The following is a 13,858-nucleotide window of genomic DNA, read 5'->3' on the forward strand; positions in this document are numbered from 1 at the left end:
CACACACGGAGGGCCGAGAAGGGCAGTGAATTGTAAGGCATATGTTGTTTGCCAATTTATTTGATTTCGAAACTTAATTTAATTGGATACTCAACTGTGCGATTGGCAATTATGATATCGAATTGCTACGCTATATTTTAGGATAGAATTTTTCTGATTGCATAGCAGCTAACGGACTGTGCGCATGCAACCTGATAGTCCACGCATCAACTAAAAAAAAAAAATGGGGATCGTAAATTTACTTTAAAAAGCGTTGAGGAGTGGCTGAAAGATTGTATTTTTGGAAATAAAAGCATCATTTAAATGCTTAATGAGCCATCGAAAGTGATATGTTTGTTCAGCGAAAGGTCATAAGTAGGCGTTTTCAATTGTGGTAAGGCAATGTTGGGCACACTAAAAATGTCCTTTCTAATGAAAGAAGAGTTGTGCCATAATAATTGCTGTGTTGCTTGCGTTGGCTAAGTGGTAATGAAAAAATGTTTTCCAGTGAATAAGAAATTTTTAGGCTGTTTTCGATTCACAATTTCTCTGCTCACTTAAGTTCATCACTGCTAGCTGAACAAATTTTCATTTTTGTTTTTATCGGAAAACAGCCACAAAGTTACCAGCGCACGGAGACGAGCACAATCGCGTACAGTTATATCAGCTTAGCTCGTTATGGTCTGGTTATGGCCACTTAACGTAACTTACAGGCTCTCACTTAAATATTCTCTTAAATGGGTGTTGATTGTAATTGAACAGCCGAAACTTAACGCAACTTAATGCCACGTCGAACGCTGTTTCATTTTGATTTTCTAAGTTCCTTTAAGTTAAGTTAAGTTGCCATAATCGAGCTTTAAGGGGTTGTGTAAATAAACGCTTCGGATTTAACGGAAATGCTGTTCGAAAACGAAAGTAGTTTTTGACTGTGCAAAAAATATTGAGGAGAAGGATCTGCTGATTAAATGTTTTCCCTTCTTAACAAGAGGTCTAATTTGCCAATCGGAAAATTTTACAAGACAAGTAAAATCTTCTGAAATATAGACCGTATGGAGCCTTTCATGCAAAGCATATCCATACAATATTTGTGTTTGCAAAATGGAAAAGAACTTAAATAATTATAGTGACACAAACGGTTCCGGAGATTTGCCCACATATCCAAGAGCAGGTTGCCACAAGAAATCCCAAACTCTCATTCTCAGTAGGGATGATTTCGAGAGTGCCCTGTCATTAGCCATGCAGTTTCCTGCAATGCCACTGTACCCCGAAACCCATATCAGCCTGATTTTTAAGTAAACTGATGCGGCTCAGAGAGAGGTTAGGCATTCCGCGTAAAGTTTTGATAGATATTTACCATTCTAATCACTATTGAAACGATACGTAGCCGGTCGAGTTCCTCCTCTATAGCGACCACCCCTGCTTGAAATATGCTGCGGAAATCCGATATCCTTAACCTGAGTTTAATAGCGAGTTTCTGACAGATCACACCTAGTCTAAGGCAAGGAACCAACTTCGAACCACTGGACGTCTGTTCCACAGGCTGCAATACTCCCATTCATCCCTTAGGAGAATGATCCCATTGAAGAACATTTTCAAAGGTCTCCTAGTCGAAGCTAACCTCGGTAGGCATTGGCCGTTTCTTCGATAGTTAAAAGTTTTCCAGGAGTTTCGATTGCTGGATTAAAGGATTACTGAGTGCTTCCTAACTTGATGATGAAGCAGACTGCGATAGCCTTACCCTCCATATCTACGGATACGAGCCTAAGCAAAGCGTTAAACGCTTGAGTTGGTTCCCAGTAATTTCTGAATGAATTTGATATCTATTCACGCATTTTCTGAAGGTGACATATATGGCCGAAGGTGGAAGTATTGTACTAAAAACTGATTAAAAGAATGTCGTAGTGTTTACCAACACAATCTAACAGAAACTTTCACTGTCGAACTTGTTTAGAAATAGATAGAGTGCTGACCCATGCCTTGCGTGCAGCTTAGCTCTTATCCCTCCATCGTTCTGTATCACGTGTATCATGGGCTTGAGGTTACCAAATATCTTGGCTTGGAAAACCGAAGCATGTTCTCCAAATGAGAAGTGATTCATATCTTCATTATCTTCAATATGAACTCCAGCTCCTGTCGACAATATGTGAGCCTGTGCTCAGTGTTGGAACAAAGCTAGCATTCAGGTCCGGGGAAGTAAATATTGTAGACTCTCTTCAGAAAATGTAATAGTGGCTTGCTATTCTTGATCATTCAAAATACCCGACTGCCCAGACCTCTTCCCACAGCAATTTCCACCTCCATAGCATTACCAGATAAACTACGACGATTTTGGACAGCTAATCACTGCGTGCCAGGAGCAATGTTGAAGAACATCGAAGTCCTCTTGGGAAACCGGAACACCTTGCCATACCCTACCTTGGTGGCGGCTGTCAGATTAGGTAGAAACCCTGCTCCCAGAAAACTAACCCGCAGTCTGCTAAGGGCAGGACATTCGCAGAGTATATGCTCCACTCTCTCCCCTTTCATTCTGCATCTTCTACAGGTATTTTCATTAGTCAGAGGTCGAGTTCCCGTTTATTCGCTTGGAGGGAAATCGGCACCTCCTCTATCAGCATGGCTTCCGAAAAAGCGTCCTCCTTGGCAAGTTTGTCGGGCTCCTCGTTTCCCGCGACGCCGATTTGCCCCGGAATCTAGTACAGATGTACGTCACTATTGGTATGTAGCAAATCCAGAGCTGATGCTATGCTAGGGTAGCACCTTTGTCGCAGCGTGACTGACGATATAAAGATTCACCTACTTATTTGCGGTACTGTTGTTTAGTAGCTCCGCCGCCCTCCTTATGGCAAATACCTCCGACTGCCGCCCCTAGATCATTCTCAATCTTCGGTCTGCCTGTATAGACATTCGCCGACCCAGAACTCGGTCCAAATTGCAGATCCGGGATCACTTAGTCAATACGTCCAAGTGAAGTTGACGCTTTAATACTGTGACCGTAAGAAAAGTCAGCTGATTTCAAATGAAATGTATTGGGAATCTGCTCAACCGTGTGGCAGGCGTAAATACATATGTGACCTGGTCTACGGAAAGGGGGCTTAGGTGTCAAAAAATAAATTTTCACTTTTTGGTTGATTCGGATGGAAGATGAGATGCTTTTTCATGTGGTGAAAAGCAGAAAATTCTAACTTGCTTAGAAGTGTACTAAAAATGTAGAGAAAGAAGAGTAAAAATATCACTAAATCAAGTTCATTTTTCGACATCTCTAAACAATTGTTCCGCGTACTCTCGATCATTTCCCGTGGTATCAATGTATGGCATTCATTATTACAACAATCTTTTGACAGAAATTTTGTTACCAGCTCCTCCTCCTTTACATCAACAACATACAGGTCCATCTTAACAAAAGTTTGTTCGGTATCATCTTCTGCCTGAGATACACATACTTCGTCTTCATCATCATCGCTCTCTTCATAGTTTTCATCATCGTTTTCATCATCCTTTTCATGGAAATATTGTCCGTATACGGCACTGAACTCCTCATCAACACTCATGTTTCATTTCATGCGAAATGCGAAGACGATAATCAACAGAAACAGTAAACGTCACTTCTTCAGTGTTACTTTTTTAAATGTTCCACACTAGCAACTTACACGATGAACTATAATAATATTCCGACCAACAACAACACTTACTGGACCAACAACAACACTTACTGGACGTCCGGCGCGGAGAACAATTAACGAGATAATGAGAAACTGACGAAACGAGTTGCTTACTTTTAACAGCTTTTTCACAGAAAACTAGTTTTCGCACGTAAGCTCCCTTTTCCTAGACCAGGTCACATATAACTGAGAATAGATCGAATAATAGAGTAATAGATTTAGAGTATTACTGACACACCTAATGTTGTTGCAAAGGCCCGTTTATATTGCCAAATTTCTGCCAAGGCTTTCGAGGTCTTATGCCCCACGTGAGATTTCAATGAAAGCTTGGCTTCGCTTGACTTTCACATACTTTACTTTTGAAGAAATAATAGGGAGTCAAGAAAATGAGAAAGCACACCCTCCAAAGGACATCCTTTATTATTATATTTAACTCGCTATAACTGAATTCCATTGAACAAACTTAATTTATCAGTTGCACAAGTATAGGCTGTCTATATTTAATTAACCGACTTCCAAAAAAGGAGGAGGTTATCAGTTCGTCGGAATATTTATTTTATTTTTTTCTTTTTTTTATGTATGTTACCGCATAACTTTGGACCACGTCAACCGATTTTTCTTTCGATAACTCTTTTTGCATCGGAAAGGTAGTGTCTCAGAGGTGGTCCCATACTAATCTGGTTAAGATCCGATCAGCGGATCATGGGATATATATATATATTTTTTTTTATACGAGAGTTGAAGTCGGTTTTTTTTTTTGCTAAAAATTACTTGTTTATTTTTCCTCTCCCTAAAACTCTTCATTTCTTTCTTTCTGTTCCACAGTCACATGCTGGACCAGAAGGGTAGTGCTGTTGACGCCGCCATCGCCACTCTCCTGTGTAATGGTATCCTAACCATGCATAGCATGGGTATTGGTGGAGGCATGCTTATGAATATCTACCTTAAGGACAGTAAACATGCCTATTCCATTGACGCACGTGAGGTCGCACCGTTCGAAGCATTCCAAGAAATGTTCGATGGCAAACTGGAACTATCACTTAATGGTGGACTTTCGATTGCCGTGCCGGGCGAACTGATGGGTTATCATCGCGCGCACGAACGTTTTGGCAAATTACCCTGGAAGACACTCGTCGAACCGGCAATTAAATTGTGTCACGAAGGCTTCTTTTTGACACATCACCAATGGAGTGCATTGAATTATCGCTGGCATCATATGAAGAACAACACCGTGTTGACGTAAGTAAGCAGCTATCCAGCATATGGAAAAATTCGCTTAACGTTTTTTTGCTTATTCCACAGCGATGTTTTCGTTAATGCCACAACTGGTCAACTGTACCCGGTCGGCACGAAAATTAAGCCACAAAAAGTGCTTTGCGAAACTTATGAGCTCTTAGCGGCAAATGGGCCACTCGACTTCTACAATGGTACGCTGGCGCATATGGTGGTGGAGGACCTAAAGGATCTTGGTAGCAAAATAACAGCATATGACTTGGAATCCTACTCCGCTGATATGGTCAGTTCGATCACCATGCAATTGGGCGACGATATACTCTATGCCGTGCCGCCTGTTAGTAGTGGCACTGTTGTGGCCAATATACTCAGCATTTTGGAAGGTTTCAATTTCACCAAAGCCGATTTGATCGGTGCGCAGAACGTGGCTAATACGCTGCATCGCATAGCGGAAGCGCTTAAGTTTGGCTTTGCAAAGCGCTGGGAATTGGGTGATTTGCGCTTCAACGATGTGCGTGAGGTGAGTTCACGTTGCAGAGTGCACATATTTGAATACCAAACAACTCACTCTCTGTGTTATCTTTAACAGCTCGTCAGCAGACTTACCAACCCCGAGTACAGCATGAGCATACGCGAGAAGATCAACGATAATAAAGTGCATAAGGAAATCTTTGATTATGGAGCCAATTTATGGGCGAAGACGATGCAGGCACATCCCATGTAGTCGTTCTGGCGCCCGATGGCGATGCGGTTTCTGTGACGAGCTCCGTTAACGAATAGTGAGTACAATGCAACACCTCTTCTGCAATTTCAAATGATTTCAATTTTTTCGTAGTTTTGGTGCCAGTCAGGCTGGACGTCGTACCGGTATCGTATTTAATAGCGCCATGAATGATTTCTCTGTCGCTGGTACTACTAATCACTACGGTCTACCAGCGGCACCTACCAATTTTATTGACGCACGCAAGCGACCCATGTCGTCGATGTCACCAATGATTTTGACCGATCAGAAAGGTAATGTGCGTTTGGTTTTGGGCGCTGCGGTGGTTCGAAAATCATATCAGCTGTTGTTGAGGTGGCGGCGCGCTTCCTATGGTTCGGGCAGGACATCAAGTCGGCCATTGATGCGCCACGTATTCATCATCAACTCTTACCAAATGTTTTGCAATACGAATTTGGTCAATTTAGTGAGGTAAGTGAATCACATAAATCTTAGAAAAATGTATTGAAAATTATAAACAAGTTGTTTCGATTCCAGGAAGTATTGCAGCTGCTGAAGGCGAAAGGACACGAGTTGCAACCCTACAAGGAATTGGCTCAGTGGTGTGCGCCATTGCGAGAAACGATACGGCGATATATGCGAATGCGGACTTTAGAAAACGTGGCGGGTAGCTGGTTTTAAAAGCACAACAATCAATTCTCAAATTTTTTACAAAAGTATGTATGTATTCAATATGTAGTACATATGTATACATAAATACATAAATAAGTGTGCGCTAAGTCCAAAAAAAAAAACAAAAAACATTGCGAGATTATTTATTATCTACCACAAAGTCAATGAGAAGAAGAAAATAATGCTTTTCCTACATATGTATGCAATTATGTACACACTTATTAGGGTGGTCCTTAAAATATCAACTCTATATTTTGTATGGGCATCCTTTTAGTTTATTTTATTACAAAATAAAGACATCCACGATTTTTTCAAAATTAAAAAAAAAATAATAATATTAAAAATTTTAAAATTTTACAAGTAATTTTTAAGCAAAAAACAAAACCGACTCAATATTCATGTAAAAATTTAAGATTATCGTTGATTTCTTCATGGTCCGATGATCGTATTTAAACCTTTCTCCCTTTGTGAAGTCGGTTAAAATATAAAATTTTTTTCTGTGTTCTGTAGTAGGATATAATAGTTGGAAGGGAAAATACGCGTCAAACGCGTTATGTATGTACATACATAAAACCGGTTTTGATCGTACCCAAACTTGCTGAATTGAGCCAGTAAAATTTCATAAAATTTTTGCGATTTAAATAAATTTTAATTTTTTCAAACCCCTAAAATTTGTTTTGAAATTTGAAATTTTCGTGTATTCCTTAATTTTGTAAGTAGAAAAAAAATACCCATAGAAAATTTAGATGTTGACAGTTTTAAGGACCACCCTAATACATATATTATTCGAAATAATGCAAAAAAAAAGAATTTTTAAGCTGTAAACTAAATAGTATTTGCATATTAATTGTATGCATGCATCCAGTGATTCTCTGTAGAAAGCAGAAAGTCCAACCGTGGACAACTGAAAACTCATTTTTGTACATTTTTTGACGACAACTTGTAAATTGTAGTATTCTACTTATATTTGTATTTTGTAATTTGTAATTTTTTAAGTATTATTCTTAGAGTTATTTCATATCATGTGCATACATACCTAAATACATACCAATCTATTTTGCATAAAATATATGTAGATACAACTGTATACACAATACTGTAATTTTTGCTGAATTCCATCTCAAATCAATCAAATAATTGTTTCACGCAACTATGAGTATTTAATTGGTACTGAAAAAGTATTTGCTTAAACCACTAATAAAGTGCGTTTTTATTCAAAACATTTTTGAAATATCAAACTGACGAAAAGCTTTAAAATATAAAAAAATTAAAATACAAGCGAAACAGATTTTTAAATATGGCGGACGCATTTTAAGATTAACTTATTGGTAAGTAGTCATTGTTTTTCGAATCAGCTGATCGGAAATGAGACTATGGAAGTCTTTCTAAACTTTTGTTGCCCCTTAAAGTTTTTTTCTAAGGACTTGATTTTAATTGATTAATTGAATCGAAGCTTGGAATGAAAAAGTTGGCTCGTTTTTCCTTTCCAAGGAGAAGCTTTTTTGTATGTCAAATAAGAAGAAGAAGAAGAAGAAGAAGGTCCAAAAATTACGATTTTTCTTCATTCATTAAACTTTTAGTTAGGCCATTTTAATTGAACGGCATAGATACATTGACGTTGGTTGTTAGCGTTCGCACTAACTTTCAGTAGCACCCAGATTTTATGTCGCTCAGATAACTTCAAAATGAGAGGAATAGCGATTGTAGTTCTCCTATAAACGTTATCACAAAAAACCATCTACCATCGGATGTGTCGTAAAATTGTTATGTCCTATATTTATGTTAAAGAATGTAGGCACTAAAAGTTTTTAATTTTTTTTTGTTTAATCTGTATTTTTGATTTATTTAAGGGTCGGCACGCTGCTATATTTCGAAGGAATTCATTACAAGGGCCATATCGACGCTTGATCGACCTATCTCGGCAGCCGGTTCGAATACGTCCTATCCTGAAATTTTTAAGAACGCACTATCTCTATGTAAATTCATATATCGGAACTGATATAGGGCGTTTTGAAACATTTGCTGAGATTGCGCGTTCTTCAACCGAATTGTGAATTAGGGAGCTCTTTTATAGAATAGGTCGCTCTTCCACTCAGCCGCCGATATGGATGCTGTTCTTTCTACAAAATTCAAGGAGTTGTCTGCAAAGGCAGAAAGGGCCTACATTTTTATTACTTTAAGTAAGGAAGATGACAGGTTTCGCAACGCACTACTCTTCGCTTTTATGTACAGTTCAGTCCCAAGAATGCATTACCTTTCAAGAAAGCTCAATACGAATTTTCCTTTGACGCTATTTCCGACTCTTTTGTCAGCTGCCGGCATATCCAGTATTTTCCTTTGTCAAAGAGTCCTTTCACAATGCGCATGTCACAACTCAAAGGATATTTTCTTCCTTATTTGACGTTTCCCACTTTATTGAATCGTGTGCCAACATAAACAATGTGAAAAAATATTCTCCAATTTATTGCTCAAAAAAAATAATTTTATGAAATTATAAATCACGTTTTAGTGATGAATTTAATGCACGGAATTGTTATCATTCTCAGCGCTGTAGTATTTCTTTTCTACAAACTCTCCAAACAAAGAAGTTCTTCTTGCAAAACATTCAGGCATTGCGGCCACCCAATCCGGAAACGCCGCAGCCTCCTTCGTTTTCACCGCTATACGAATATGAAAACGGTGCGGTGTGTTCCGACAGCGATGTTTGCAGCAGAATCGGCAGGTAATTACCCACACATATACTCGCATGCAACTTGTAGCCTTTTTTGTTGTCGTGGAATTCTCAACTGGTAAATAATTTTGCTTCCCTCAGGGATATAATGCAGAAGTCGGCAGGTAGCGCCGTCGATGCAGCCATTGCCTCCTCTTCTGCAACGGACTGCTGGCCATGCAAAGCATGGGGCTGGCGGCGGTGTACTTATAAACATCTATTCCGGTAGTGAGCAACGTGCCTATAGCATATTGAGCAGAGAGCGAGCGCCACATCATTTCCAGTTGCCTGCGACGAATGTAAGCACCATCTTTCAATCGGCTTTGGGTATTGCGTGCCCGCTGAGATTGCCGGCTATGCGGTGGCGCATCAACATTTCGGCAAGCTGCCTTGGCGGCAACTGGTGGAACCGACCACAAAATTGTGTCGAACGGTTATATACTGACCAAACACCAACGCGATTCGGTATATATAAATGGCAAGCTGCTCAAAGAGAATGCTGTGCTGCGCAAAATGTTTGTAGATCCAAAAACTGGCCAAGTGTTTAGAACGGGCGCGCATGTAAGGCCACCGGACGTGCTCTGTCGCACATACGAAGCGTTGGCACGCGATGGACCAGCAGACTTTTACCATGGCGATTTGATGGAGAAAGTTGTAGGTGACTTGCGCGAATTCGGCAGTCCCATCAGTGAGTTGGACATGCAAAATTTGACAGCCGACTTAGTTTTTTCACCCAATGTAACTTTGGGTCCATACACATTGCACTTCACACCACCACCTGGCAGCGGCTATGTGGTTGGATTTGTGATGAAAATTTTGGAAAAATTTCGTATGAAGTTCGCTACCGTAGGCAATCTCGATGCCAATGGGCTGCATCGCATGTCGAGGCGCTCAAATTTGGGTTCGTCGAACGTTGGAAGCTGGATGTAGAGGCGCCGGAAGAGGTGCATTGCGGTCTACGTTTATACTGTCTTCAAATAAATTTTAATATTTTGCTTTCTCTTTTTAACGCTTAAGGAATTATTCAATCTCACAAATGCGACCTTTGCGCGCCAACTGGCTTATCTAATTGATGAGGCGCGTACTTTCCGGGATGCTACAAGCTATGGCGCCAGCGAGCACTTGGTGACGCGCACGGAGTATGGCACAGCGCATATATCGGTGTTGGCGCCAAACGGTGATGCGTAGCCGCAACGAGCTCGATTAACTTTTAGTAAGTGGCTTATAGACTTCCTTGATTTTTTGGAAATGTGTAAGCTACTTTTGTCTTCAGTTTTGGCAGCGGCAAAATCGGCGCGCGCTCGGCATACTTTTCAATAACGCAATGTCGATTTCGCCATGACGGTTTACAAAATTACTTTGATCTGCCCAATATGCCGCAGAAGAATCGCATTAAACCCGGCGCCTCCCCATGTCTTCCATGAGTCCCATTATTGTAACCGATCAGAGCGGCGAGGTGCGTTTGGTGACTGGCGCTGCTGGCGGCACAAAAATTATCTCCGTCCTGGTGCATATCTTGGTGCGAATACTTTGGTTGGAGCAGAATATTAAACAGGCTATTGATGCACCGCGCTTTCATCACCAATTGGAACCAAATATACTCGAGTAGAATATGGCATATTGCAGGATGTTATTAATGCTTTGGAGGCGAAGGGGCATAGACCAAGCGGTATAGGGAGCGTGGATCTGCTGTTTGTGGTATTGAACGTGTCGGCGGAAAATTTACGGAAATGCGACTATCGAAAGAGGGAGATGTTATGGGTTTCTAGATAGTTTTTTTTGGCGAAGTAAGAAATATGAGCTTTGAGCAACTCGATTTTATTTCTAGTTTTAAGGTTAGTTAGAAGAAAAGAAGACTTACACAAAAGCTAAAAAGTAATCGAACTAAAAATCAACGCTTAACGAAGATAAAATGTTCATATGAAAAAGGTTTAAAAGTATAAATTAAAATTTTATGCTTCTTTATCAAAGTTAGTTAACACGAGCAATAAAACTTGCAAATTTTCTTAAATTAATATAATGTGATATTCGATTGAAAACGTAGTTTAATATTTAATTCATCGAAAAGTTAATAAGTATTGAAATTTGAAAAATGTGTAATTAAATGAAAATATTCCGAAATTCTAATACCCTCCATAAATTTACCAAATCTAATTAAAATGGCAAGCAATTTTTTTCTCCTAGAAAGTAGACTTTGTTTTTATAACCTCGCAGAATCATTCAAACTCTAATGGTTTGAAATATGCGCGTAACTAAGTTGAGCACTCAATATTTGATTTTAGTACTTACGTAAATGTAATTGAATAAAATCGCATGCGGGCAAAAATTCAGCATTGCTGTAAGTTTTGTTTTAGTGCATTTTGTTTTAGAAAGATATTTGAAAACCCCTTTCAAGCAAATATTTACATACATATGTATGTGTACAAACATACATACATACATACAAATAAGTATAGAAATTTTTATCAGATACTTAATAAAATTCTTCAGACTTTGACAAATAAATATTTAAAATATGCCTTATGAAAAAAATATTTGTTTAATATTTGGCCTACACAACATGTGCAAGTGATTTAAAACTAAGAAAATATTTTGCTTTCTTCTACAAGTTTGGTGCATGTAAACTTTCAGTAAATCAAAGTTTTACTCCACATTCTTATATAGAGCAATACCTTAGACTCTAACAAACTGGAGAGCACGAAAGTTGAAAATAATGACATTTTAGCAAAAGATTCAAAGGGGGCTTTCGAAGCTTGTTCCTTTGAAAATGGTCTTCCTCAAAAATATACATAAAAATATTTTGCGCTAAGAGCTCAACCAGCCATCGACGGAACGCCCTTTCGTTTCAACATATCAAATTGCTGTTGATAGAGAGAAAGAGAGAAAGAGAGAGAGAGAGAGAAAGAGAGAGAGAGAGGGAGATAAGTAATATACTCGTACCTTGAAATATGGCAGATGAGTTAGCCGGCGTAAGTTCCACAATGGGCACAATTAAGGGCGTGATCTCACCTACAATGTTGAGAAATCAGGTCGGAAAACTCATATGGAAATGTAGGCCCAAAAAATTCTGATGAGTAAAACTCAAAGAACCCCGAAAATATTCACGAAAATCACGAACTAATATTGCAAAGTATAAAAAAAAACCGTATTTAAATCCCGAAAAAGTCCAGTATAAATTATAAAAGTGTTCGAAAAATATCGAAAATATCAGAAAAACTAAGAGGCCAAGAATTCCGGAAACGTCTTGAGCGGTCCCAAAAAATAATACCGAAAAACTTTTAAATCCCGAAATAACCCAAAAGAGTAGGTACGGAAAACTCCACAGGTTCTCAAAAAATGCTGAAAAGTTAAATACGAGTGAGCCTGAAAACTCCCAAAATATTCTGAACAGTCTCGGAAAAATCGCAAGAAAATTTTGAAAAATAACGAAAAACTCGTAATTTTGGAAAAAGTCCGAAAAAATTACACAATATTTGGAAAAAATGTTGAAAATTTAGTCCAAACAAATACCTATAAAATATTGGAAAATGCCAAAGAACTCATTAATATAAAAAAAAAAAANTGCAAGCTTGTCCTTATGGGAGAGGTAAATTTTACGTTAGCATTAACCAATTATCAGATTCGATTTCATTTTCGTTAACTTCGCACAGAACCTACTTTCTGCTGTGGTTTGTTGCGGTCATTACTTTGGCAGTAAATTTTGCCACGAATGTTTTTACGCGTTGGGAAACAACACCGATCATTATAGGCATCGAGGCGCAAACGTCGACTATACGCGATACCCCCTTTCCAGCCATCACAATCTGCAATATGAATCAGGCATTGCGTAGCAAAATCGAAAACTATCCGCGGTGAGTAGCAAGTTCGTGAAAAATTTTGAGTTTCGTTAGATACGTACATAACTATTTTGCAATTTTTTTTTTGTGTTTAACAACGCAGCCATTCACGGGGCTATGCAATGACACAGAAGATATGTTTGCAAGATGTCGACTATAGCCAATTCGATGATCTGAAACCTGCCTCAAAGGAAGACACGTTCACGAATTTCATCTGGCGCGTGGTGAAGTTAAATATTTGGTGGAAAGAATTTTGCATTTAGGATTTTTTTTTTTTGAATTTTTTCCAACAGAATGGACAGACTTGTAACAATATGATTGTTTACTGTCGCTTTGGGAACAAAGAAGACCGCTGTACTGATTTCTTCAGAGAGGTGCTAATGGATGAGGGCATTTGTTGTTCCTTTAATATTTTACATCCATCCTATTTATACAAAGGAAAGTAAGTTAAGTATTCTATAAAAGGGGGTAAAAGGGGTTTGTTAATAACGATTGTTTGGTTTTGATTTTAATAGATACATTTTCGTGAGAGACTTCACCTCGTCTGTTGGCACCATACCAGTCGACTGGAACTTGGAGACTGGCTACGCTGAACAGTTGCCATTGTACTACTATCCGCGAAGACCAGCTGGTAGGGTTTAAGGAGGATAGCAAATGTTTTTTTAATACTCTTAAAGTGAAAAACCAACTTTCTTTCAGGCGCTGGTGTTACCATGGGATTCACTTTTGTGCTCAATGCTAACCTCAGTGAATATATCTGCACTTCAACTTTTAGTACCGGTTTGAAGGTACACTGGTACATTGGTACATATCGTCGTTTAAAGTACAAAACCGCATAACTGACATTTTTTGCCAAAAATTTTATTTTCCCACACAAGCTCTTGGCTCAAGCCTTATTATCCATACCTCCTAAAATATACTAGCCAGAAATGCGATTGCTTTATACAAAAGAAGATAACCATTTTGAAATATTAGCGATTTTACTCTCTAGAAAATAATTTATACAACCTCACATGCGCGGTTTTGCAATTTGCTGATATGCGGTTTT

General features: G+C 38.8%; 2 protein-coding genes and 1 pseudogene across 2 annotated transcripts; all 3 read left to right on the forward strand.

Moving 5' to 3' along the window:
• The first annotated feature begins 4,466 nt into the window (after nucleotides 1-4,466).
• Nucleotides 4,467-6,263, forward strand: LOC108378729 (gamma-glutamyltranspeptidase 1-like). The gene is given in 8 exon segments (XM_017635032.1): nucleotides 4,467-4,877; nucleotides 4,941-5,391; nucleotides 5,461-5,563; nucleotides 5,566-5,650; nucleotides 5,707-5,909; nucleotides 5,912-6,063; nucleotides 6,130-6,178; nucleotides 6,181-6,263. Coding segments are annotated over 8 exon segments (1,536 nt in total). The 5' UTR covers nucleotide 4,467.
• Nucleotides 6,264-8,750: 2,487 nt separating this feature from the next.
• On the forward strand, nucleotides 8,751-10,896 carry LOC108378728 (gamma-glutamyltranspeptidase 1-like; annotated as a pseudogene).
• A 1,026-nt stretch (nucleotides 10,897-11,922) lies between these two features.
• Nucleotides 11,923-13,598, forward strand: LOC108378727 (pickpocket protein 28-like; the record flags this gene model as incomplete). Its single annotated transcript, XM_017635031.1, has 6 exons — nucleotides 11,923-11,990; nucleotides 12,625-12,825; nucleotides 12,914-13,031; nucleotides 13,104-13,252; nucleotides 13,326-13,441; nucleotides 13,510-13,598. Coding segments are annotated over exons 1-6 (741 nt in total), but the record flags the coding sequence as incomplete, so codon positions are not given.
• Between the last annotated feature and the right edge of the window lie 260 nt (nucleotides 13,599-13,858).

This window comes from Rhagoletis zephyria, unplaced genomic scaffold, assembly GCF_001687245.7.
Source record: "Rhagoletis zephyria isolate East Lansing unplaced genomic scaffold, Rhagoletis_zephyria_1.1 Rzeph_scaffold_14773, whole genome shotgun sequence".
Classification (NCBI taxonomy): Eukaryota; Metazoa; Arthropoda; class Insecta; order Diptera; family Tephritidae; genus Rhagoletis; species Rhagoletis zephyria.